Below are 10,534 nucleotides of genomic sequence, written 5' to 3'. Positions count from 1 at the left end.
AAATGAAATGAAATGAAATAAAATGAAAATAAAATGAAAATAAAAATTAAAAAATTAAAAATAAAATAAAAATAAAATAAAATGAAATAAAAAATCAAATAAAACAAAACAAAACAAAATGAAGAAGCTGGGAGAGGAAGCATCTGTCACCAGTGACCTCGTCCTGTTTGCTTCTCTCCGTGCCTCAGTTTCCCCATCTGTAAGGCAAAGCCGGCATTTGCCTCATCTGGAGCTCCAGGGTTGGAGATTTTTAATGCAATTGAGTCCTCTCCCTCCCCCCAGGGTGAAGAATTGAGGTCCATCTCTCCATCTCTCTGGTGGCTTTGCTGGGTAGGGACACACCCAGTACCTCCAGCCATGGGGGATGGTGAGACCCCCTATCCCTCAGAGATGGGTCACCGAGTTCTTCCTACACTTGGGAACAGGTTTTGCTCCAGGGCTCCATAAAACCTGGTCATGGGCATCACGTTCCCTCCTGCCAGGAGGAGGAACCAGCAGCTCGTGTGCTATTGCAGGGCCATAAACTTTATCTGCGCGGAGATGCGGAAGCGATGGCTGATACCACAGCTGGGGAGAACAGGGAGGGACTGACCCCTGTCTCCATCCAGCCTTTGAGATGTTTGGCTTGGTGGTTCCATCCTCCCAGCATTTCTTCTGCTTGTTTCTCTGTAGAGCATCCTGGTTACATGGACCAAGGGATTCAAATGCAGCAGCGTGGAAGGGAAAGATGTGGTGTCCATGCTACGCAAGTCCATCAAGAAAAGAGGGGTAAGAGGTTGGGCAGATCTCCAGCTCTTGGGGTGGTGGGATTGGGGACACGTGGTTCCCTGGGACAGGACACTGAGGGTTCTGCACCTTGGCTCTGTTTTGATCATGCTGACTCAGTGTCTCTCTCTCTCCTCTCCACCATCTCAGGACTTTGACATTGACATCGTGGCCGTGGTGAATGACACCGTTGGGACCATGATGACCTGTGGCTACGATGATCATAACTGTGAAGTTGGCCTCATTGTGGGTGAGCTGTAGCATGGGGGTGAAGAATTGAGGTCCATCTCTCCATGAACTCCAGATTATCTCTTTAGAAGGAATTTCTTTGCTGTGAGGGTGGTGAGCCAGTGTCCCAGGTTGCCCAGAGAAGCTGTGGCTGCTCCTCCCTGGAAGTGTTCTCGGCCAGGTTGGATGAGGCTTTGAGCAACCTGGTCTAGTGGAAGGTGTCCCTGCTGCTGGCAGGGGGGTTGGAACTGGATGAGCTTTAAGGTCCCTCCCAACCCAAACCATTCCATGATTTTATGATTAAGGTTCTTGCAGGTTTTAGGGTCTTTTTTTGGGGGGAAAAAGCAAGATGACAGTGATGGTAGAAAACCAACATTGCCCAATGGTTGTGTTCTTCCATCTTTGCTCTATATGATGCATTTGGCTGTTGCCAACTTGGGGAATTTAATGAGGAATAAGGGAAAAGCAACATCTTCTCTCACCACACCCCCGTGCTCGGTCCAGGTACCGGTACCAACGCCTGTTACATGGAGGAGATGAGACACATTGACCTGGTGGAAGGGGATGAAGGTCGGATGTGCATCAACATGGAGTGGGGAGCCTTCGGTGACGACGGCGTGCTCAACGACATCCGGACGGAGTTTGACCGCGAGATAGACATGGGCTCGCTCAACCCTGGCAAACAATTGTAAGCAGATTCTTGGCTCGGGGTTTGCTCCTCATTGTCCCTCCTCTCATTGAGCTGGAGTTAGTGGGACAGAAGAGGTCATTCCAGTTAACTAGGTCACCATGTCCTCTGCCCTGTCAGCTACGCCAATGGTTGCATGAGAAATTTGGGTTGGTACACCCAACTGAGGCACTCAATACCCTCTTCCTTCCTGAACCTTGCACTTGAACATGTTTTCCATGAAATTATCTGCCAACCAAGGCAAACACCACCACCTAATGTCCACATCGAAGTCCTACAGACCTCCCATTCTCCAGATGGCTCCTGGAAGCATGGGTGGGATTTTTTTGGGGGGGAGGGGGATGTCTCTGCAAAGTGATAGATCTCATTCAGGTGATTTTTGGGGGTGGTGGGTCTCTGCTGGGATCTGATAGATCCCATTCAGGTGATTTTTTTTGGGGGGTGGTGGGTCTCTGCTGGGATCTGATAGATCCCATTCAGGTAGCCATGGGTTCTCCTGGCAGGATTATGGTTGTGTCCACATGGTTTTAGTTTTTCAGTGGTGGGATAAATGACCCTGGAAAGTTGACCTTTGGGTTTGAAAGGCTGCCAAGTGTTTTTAAAGTCAGTCTGTGGCCACCTCGTGGCATGTGCAGCCAAACAGACACATCTTGTGCTTTCCTCCATGGGCAGGTTTGAGAAGATGATCAGTGGGATGTACATGGGAGAGCTGGTCAGACTCATCCTGGTGAAGATGGCCAAGGAAGGGCTCTTGTTTGGAGGAAGGCTCACACCAGATCTGCTCACTACTGGCCACTTTGAGACCAGATACGTCTCTGCTATTGAGAAGTAAGTAGGATCTGGATGGTTTCCTGAGGTTTCAGCCCATCTCCTGACATCTGTGTTGGGGGAAAACAGGACCCATCACAGGGCTGTCCACTGAGCAAACCAGGACACTTCAGATGGTGAAAGCTGGAATGAATGAATGAATCCCTCTTTGTTCTTTGATGTGCAGGGAGAAGGAAGGGCTGCAAAAAGCCCATGAGATCCTCACCAAGCTGGGCGTGGAACCATCTCATGAAGATTGTGTGGCCACCCATCGCATCTGCCAGATTGTCTCCACCCGCTCAGCCAACCTGTGTGGGGCCACTCTGGCAGCCGTCCTGCGGCGCATCAAGGAGAACAAGGGGGTGGACCGGCTGCGGTCCACAGTGGCCGTGGATGGCTCCGTCTACAAGAAGCATCCTCAGTGAGTCCATGAGGATGGGCAAGGCTGGTGGGGAGAGAGGGTGAGAGAGGACAAGAGATCTGTTCCTACCAGCTGTGGATAAAACTTGGCACAAGTAGAACATCTCCCAATATTCCTCCTGGGCACCTCCGTATGGATCCCAAAGGGATTTACAACCCCACCCCAGAAGGTGACATCACCCATGGTGGCATAACTCAGGTCCTCTTTCCTCCTCCGTAGCTTTGCCCGACGCCTCCATAAGACGGTGAGGAAGCTGCTGCCAGACTGTGAGATCCGTTTCGTGAGGTCAGAAGATGGAAGTGGCAAAGGAGCAGCCATGGTGACAGCGGTGGCTTACAGACTGGCTGCCCAGCACAAAGCACGGCAGAAGATTTTGGAGGCCCTCAAATTAAGCCATGAACAACTCCTGGAGGTGAAGCAAAGGATGAGGATAGAGATGGAGAACGGGCTGGGCAAGGAGACGCACGCAGAGGCGACGGTGAAGATGCTGCCCACCTACGTGTGCTCAACTCCAGATGGGACAGGTGAGGTACCATGGATATCACTGCTCCAACACCTGCATCTCTGAGGGAAGGGCTGGGACCTTTGCCATGGGCAGCTCCATCTTTGTGGTGGGAGTGGGACAGAGCTTTTTAACTTCCAGTATGATACTGGGAAAAGCAGCTGAGCCTCCAGGACGTTCTGCACTTGACTTCACACAAAGCCTGCTGTGGTTTTTGCCACCACAAGTTTCTCACCACCATTGTCCTGGGTTGTGCTCCCAGTTCCGTCGGTGGATTGGGTGTGCACCTGCCCCTTTGGCTTCAAGCTCCATGATCTCCTTGGAGGAAACCACCCCATCACCTTCCTACCTGCTCTTGCTGGTCTCCATTCTCAGCCACCTCTTGGTTTCTGGTCCTCTCTTGATTTGGACCACGTTCATTATGCCTCTTGTTGGGATTGTCTCCTAATGATTCTCTCTTGGCTTTCAGAAAAAGGAGATTTCCTTGCCCTGGACCTTGGAGGGACCAATTTCCGGGTGCTGCTGGTGCGCGTGAGGAACGGGATGAGGCGCGGCGTTGAGATGCACAACAAGATCTACTCCATCCCGGTGGAGATCATGCAGGGGACAGGAGAGGAGGTGAGGATGGAGGCAGCTGGAGGTGGAGAACTGGGGCACCTTCCCTGGGGTGGCAGCAGAAGTGGCAGACAGTGGTTGGTGCCTGACCACGGGAGCTGGTTTTGCATTGCTCTGCCTTAAAACCAGGGGTGGAGAAGGTTGGTGCTCTCCTGCCTTTAGAGCAGGAAGTTCTGCCCAAGGCTCTGGAGTTTGAAATGTGCTTTGAGAAGCTCGAGACTGGTTTTTAGGTTAGAAATGGTGTTAATTCCCAGACATCACTGAACCTCCCCAGATCCCACACACTCCACAGGGGCAGATAAGAATCATCTCCATTTCCCAGGTGGAGAAACCACAACACAAGCAGTAGGAGATGTCTCCAGAGACTTATTTGCAGATGGAAAGAGTTTTGCAAACCACTCCAGGCAGTGCTCAGGGACTGGGAGTATTTCTGGCAGACGGGCTCTGGAGATACTTTGCAGAGGAACCAGATTCCCATGTCATCATGGGGAAGCTGGTCACCTCCCCACTAGCCCCTTCCATCCCTTCTGGGTGCAGTGTGGGACCTGCAAGGAGAAGGTATCAGGGTGAAATGACCACATTGTTGGTGGGGAAGAGGATGAAAGAGGAGGTGTTTTGGGCTTGCTCACCTCACACCCTGCTCTGTTCAAAGCTGGGAGTAGATCAACATCTCCAGTGGGTCAGGCAGGCTGGTGTCCAGCTGAGTTTCTTGCTGTGATGGTAACTTCTCCTGTTTTGGTTTTGACCTCAGCTCTTTGACCACATTGTCCACTGCATCTCTGACTTCCTGGAATACATGGGAATGAAGGGTGTGTCGCTCCCGCTGGGATTCACATTCTCCTTCCCTTGCCAGCAGAACAACCTGGATGAGGTAACTCCAACCCACCTGGTAGCATGTCCAGTGCCCATGTCTGGTTGCAAGGCCAGAGCACGCTGGAAACTCCACGTACCAGCAGCAATGACCACGTGGTGGGTCAGATAGAGACCCAAGAGAAGGGGAAGGCAGGAGCTCAGAGCTGCCAGTGCTTCTGAAAAGCCTCTTTGCTCCATCAAAGCAAACACAGATCCCTTGAGTTCTGGTGACAACCCAGTTGAGGCATCCTCCACGTGTGAGGATCAGACCTCCACATGCTGGGTGGTGCCCACCAAGAGCTGGTGGACGTAGGGTGACCATCCCTCCTGCCCAGCAGCCTGGGTGAGTTACTGTGGGCTGTTTCCACAACAGGGAATTCTCCTGAAGTGGACAAAAGGTTTCAAGGCAACTGGCTGTGAAGGAGAAGATGTGGTGAGCCTGCTGAAGGAGGCGATTCACAGGAGAGAGGTGAGTGTCCACGTAGCTGTGAGAAGTTGGCTCCTTGCTCTCACGTCCTGGTTGTCTTTAGCATCTTTAATTGGCCTGGAAAGCAAATTAATGGGCTGAGCACAGGGCTAATGAGTGTCTGAATTTTAACAGCCACCCTTAGTCATCACCAGAGGTTGGATTTTCAGACCCTGGAGCTAAGAGCTGGCTTCTGGCCAGGGCTGGAGCAGACTTGTCTCACCATGAATTAGGAAGACACCAAGCTCATTCCCTCAGTGCAGACCACCCAGAGCTCCTGCCCTGGGGGCTGTTTCTGGCCAGGCTGTCCCAGCTCCTCTGCAGTTGTGTCTTGAAGTTTGAGCGTCCACCTGCAGACATGTGGGGCTGCAGGAAGTCTGTGGGTGCCTGAAGGACTCCCACACTCAGCAGACAGGTCCTTTCCCAGTCATGGAAGGAGATGTAGGAAGCTGTGTCCTCCAGGAATAACCCAGAGAACTCCATCCCTCTGCAGGAATTCGACCTGGACGTGGTCGCGGTGGTCAATGACACAGTTGGCACCATGATGACCTGTGGGTACGAAGATCCATATTGTGAAGTTGGGCTGATAGTTGGTGAGGACTGAAACTTTCTTATGGAATTCTTCTGCCCATGGTCCCAAACCCATCCCCATGGGATGCTCCAGAAGGTGTCTAAGGGCTTTTATCTTGCGTACGTGCCCCACTTCTCCAACAGCCCCACTGCAAGATGATGCTTCTTCTCTCTCTGCAGGCACAGGCAGCAACGCCTGTTACATGGAGGAGATGAGGAACGTGGAGCTGGTGGAAGGGGAGGAGGGCAGGATGTGTGTCAACATGGAGTGGGGGGCGTTTGGTGACAACGGCTGCTTGGATGACGTACGGACAGAGTTTGACCTGGCAGTGGATGAGCTGTCTCTCAACCCTGGGAAGCAAAGGTGCGTGGTGGCTTTGGTGGGGTTGAGTGTCCAGGAATAGTTCAGTGGTGGCCCATCAGCCTCTTGGTAAAGCATCAGAGGATGATGAGCAGAGCAGAGTCTGGCTTTGTAATGCACTGATGTGTCCCCTGTCCCCTGCCCACAGAGTGGGGACTGCACTGCTGGACTTCTCCAGGGTGTCTGGCCAGGGAGGGTCTGGCAAAGGCATCTGGCAGAGCTGGAATCCTGATCCAGACCCAGTGTCTCTTCTTGTCCTGATGTCCAGCCTTGCCCTCTCTCCTTCCCAGGTTTGAGAAGATGATCAGTGGGATGTACCTGGGGGAGATCGTCCGAAACATCCTGATGGATTTCACCAAGCGGGGGCTGCTCTTCCGGGGACGGATCTCAGAGAGGCTGAAGACCAGAGGGATCTTTGAGACCAAGTTCTTGTCCCAGATCGAAAGGTGAGATCCAACAGGTGGGGTGAGCACCAACTTTGGCCTTAGAGCTGCAGATCAGAGCAGAGATGGAGTCTGGGGAAAGTGTCCCCAGGGCTTGTGGGAGAAGTCCTGGAGCTGTGGTGACATAGGGTGGGGGGACACAGATAAGTCAGCAAGATCCACGTGGTCCAGAAATTGTCTGGGGTTGGCAACACAGAAACCTCTGGACATAGAGGGGCCACAGGTTCAGTAGTTGTCATGTTCCAAGTCAATGGCTTTGCCCTGAAGTCACCTCACTGATTAGGATGTGACATCAGAGCCACATCCAGATCTGAAAGCTGAGGTTAGAGAGGAGCTGTAGAGTCCCACCAGTGCGTGTCACCCGAGCTGCGAGGCCCTGGGCTCTGCAGGATGTAGATAAGAAAGGAGAAGCCACACACCCAAGTTGCACCATCTCCTAATGCTGCCTGACCCTCGTGTCCTCCCCAGCGACTGCCTGGCCCTGCTCCAGGTCCGCTCCATCCTCCAGCATCTGGGTTTGGAGAGCACATGCGACGACAGCATCATCGTGAAGGAGGTGTGCACAGTGGTGGCCCGGCGGGCAGCTCAGCTCTGTGGAGCTGGCATGGCAGCTGTGGTGGACAAGATCCGGGAGAACCGCGGGCTGGACTTCCTCAAGGTCACAGTTGGCGTGGATGGGACCCTCTACAAGCTCCACCCTCAGTGAGTTGCTCAGTGATGTGTGGTTGTCCTCCAAGGGGGCTCACACTGGTGTATCTGCCCCTACTTGTGCTAAGTAAGAGCCAGTGTGGAAAGCTTCACGTGGTTGTTGGAGAGGAGAGGAGATATTTTAGGGTCTCAAGAGCTGCCAGTAGTTCACTGATCTAAACTCTTGTCAAGGGACAGCAAGAACCAGCTGCTCCTTCAAGGATGGGCCACCAAGACAGATAATACAGCAGGGACCTTGCACCAGCCAGGAGCCAGTCCCACATTACCTGAGAGCAGGTTGACCCAGAGATGGTGACCAGGTTCAACCAGGAGTCCAGATCCTCAGGCAGAGTCATGGGGATGAGGCAGGTCTAAACCAAGAAGTCAGTCCATGATGTGGATCAAGAAGGCCCATAGCCAAGCAGACCTTTGAGTACAGCTGAGCTGAAGGCTGGTGCTCCTTGGACAACATTGCTCATGTGAGGACTAAAGCCACAGGGCTGAGCTTAAATAGGGCTCAGGGACCCATGGGTAGAGGGAGGGCCCTGAAGAACCCCCAGGTGAGGCTTGTCAAGGCTATTAAGGTTTATTAGTGCTCTCAGGGCTTGGTGGGACTGGAGAGGAGGTCACATTTAGTCCTGAGTAGAGGGAGAACATGATGATGTTGTGCTAAATCTGGAGTTGGGCCAGAGCATGGAGAGTTACACTGTCCAGTGCCTCCTACCTGGCAGCAATCTCTCCATCCACCTTTCTCCTCTGCATCTCTAGCGTTGTTGGAGATGCTGTTTGAAGGCAACTCTGGTGATAGATACCAAGTGGTTTGGTCCTTCAACCCAAGACAAGTTCAATCAACATCTCTTCCTTCTTTCCTTCCTTCCCCCCCTATAACTGTACCCTCCAGCTTCTCCACCGTCATGCACGAAACAGTGAAGCTCTTGTCTCCAAAGTGTGAAGTGACCTTCCTGCAGTCGGAAGACGGTAGCGGCAAAGGCGCGGCGCTCATCACGGCGGTCGCTTGCCGGATCCGGGAGGCCGGCCAACGATAGAAGGAAGGAGGTTTTGCTGAAGAGTTTGGTTTCAGTAACACAGGACGTTTCCTCACCTGGTCCCTCCTTCCCTCCCTCCCCTCTGTGCACACACTCACTCACACACACAAGCAGACTCTTAGCTTTACTTGTTGTCTTTGAGATCCCACCAGTGGGATTGGAGATGCCGTGTGCTTTGGACAAAGAGTTGTCTTAGGAATTTTATTGCATGCCATAAAAAAAACAAAACAAAACACAAAACAAACAACGAAAAAACCCCAACAAACCACCCACGTATCAAGTAAAGCTAAAAGTGTCTGTTGGCTGTCTACCTACATTGGTTGTCTACCTACATTGGCCATCTACCTACATTGGTTGTCTACCTACATTGGTTGTCTACCTACATTGGCCATCTACCTACATTGGTTGTCTACCTACATTGGTTGTCTACCTACACTGGCCGTCTACCTACATTGGCTGTCCATCTACATTGGCTGTCCACCCACATTGGTTGTCTACCTACGTTTCCAGTTAGAGCTGGACCTGTTCCTCCATCAAACCCCAGTTCTCCTCCTCCCCACGTCCTCCTAAACCACTCTCACATCTTCCCTCGAGGAGAATGCTAGAAGAATTCAGACACTGCATTGTCACTTTACCTCTTTGCTGTACGTGGGAGTCGTTAGCGTGTCCGTGCTGTAGAAATCAAACCTCGTTAAGATTGGGCTAAAGACCTCCGTTAGGCTTTTACCCTGATCAAGGCTGTAATTATTTCCATGAAAGTCATGGTCATTCTTAACAAGCACAGGGTGCAGAATTCCCAGTCTGCACTGAGAGATACCAAGTATCTCTGGTGGTGAGCAATATTAAAAGAACCTGCTGGATCACCAGTTAGAGGTTCTCCTTTAACTGCCCCAGTAGAGCACGTGCCTGGAAATAATGGGGGGGACTCAGGGTCTAATCCCATTTCCCAACCTCTCACCCTCAATAGAACGTAGTGACGTGACGTGTACGTAGGGTTGTGTCCCACCTCCTGGAAACCACTCAGCACCTTTCCTTGGTGCACGTGGGGATATGAAGAACCACCACCACCAAGATGGGTTGGGTCTCTTCCCTACAAATACATCTCCCCTCGAAACGTCGTGGCCGTGTGTCTGTCTGCCCTCGGCGCGGTGAGTTTGGTTTGCTTTTTATTTGTGTGTGTGTGTGTGTGTTTGTCTGTGAAATAGTTCTGCATCTTCAGCCTTTTAGGTGACACCTGGATTTGTACACTGTATATTTATGTTTCAAGAGATCTTCATGTCTTTTTATGTACATAGTCTTGGGGTGGGGTGGGTTACGTCGCTTAGTTTTGACTTCACCTTTTAACGTCGTTTAAGAACGGTACAGAGTACTTCATTTTATTTTATTTTATCCCTTTTCCTCGTGTTATTTTTTCTAATTTAAATTTTTCTTGGGGTAGACTGGAGAGAAGAGAGAGAGGAACGAGAGGAGACAGGTTCCTGCAGGTGGTTTTCACCAGAGGTTTTTATCCATTCTCAATTTATCACCAGAATAAAAGGGAAATCAGGAAGCCAGGGGATGTGATGCGCAGGGAACAGTGGAGCTCTGAGGTGAAACTTTCAGGATGAAGTTAATTTTAAATTAAGGAGAGGTTTTTATTTTATCCCTTTGCTCTCCTCAACCTTCCTGGAAGGTCACATCACTTCTTCTCACGATGAAATAGCCCAGGGCTCTGCAGGGACCCGTGTCCGAGCCCGTATCCCTCACGTCACCATCCTGGTCCAACAAGAACTCAGCAGGGGCACACGTAGGCTCGCAGGGCAGGTAGTGACAAAACCAATCTCAACTCATTGATGAAGTTATCAGCGCTAATTGGTGTCACCTCATTTCCATTTGACATCCTCAAGGCTGGCAGGTGAACGTTCCCACAGGGACACGCGTGCCCGGAGCATCACTTTGTGTGCAGAGCCTATGGATGAGCTCAACGCTGTATTTTGAGGTGTACACATAGGGGTGGGTGTGGTTCTGTAAATATTTAGCAGAAGATAATGAAATTCCAGTGATGTACAAAAAAGAATAATAATAATTAATAATAATATTAATA

General features: G+C 51.3%; 1 protein-coding gene across 1 annotated transcript; it reads left to right on the top strand.

Moving 5' to 3' along the window:
- Positions 1-672: 672 nt before the first annotated feature.
- Positions 673-8,451, top strand: LOC104524158 (hexokinase-2; the record flags this gene model as incomplete). Its single annotated transcript, XM_010166943.2, has 14 exons — positions 673-768; positions 916-1,015; positions 1,498-1,681; positions 2,354-2,509; positions 2,676-2,909; positions 3,129-3,433; positions 3,881-4,029; positions 4,778-4,897; positions 5,252-5,347; positions 5,838-5,937; positions 6,095-6,278; positions 6,566-6,721; positions 7,187-7,420; positions 8,307-8,451. Coding segments are annotated over 14 exons (2,259 nt in total), but the record flags the coding sequence as incomplete, so codon positions are not given.
- Positions 8,452-10,534: the final 2,083 nt, after the last annotated feature.

Source organism: Antrostomus carolinensis, unplaced genomic scaffold (assembly GCF_000700745.2).
Source record: "Antrostomus carolinensis isolate BGI_N321 unplaced genomic scaffold, ASM70074v2 scaffold41714, whole genome shotgun sequence".
NCBI lineage: Eukaryota > Metazoa > Chordata > Aves > Caprimulgiformes > Caprimulgidae > Antrostomus > Antrostomus carolinensis.
The sequence above is the reverse complement of the archived record's forward strand: the minus strand, read 5'-3'. Positions and strand labels throughout refer to the sequence as shown.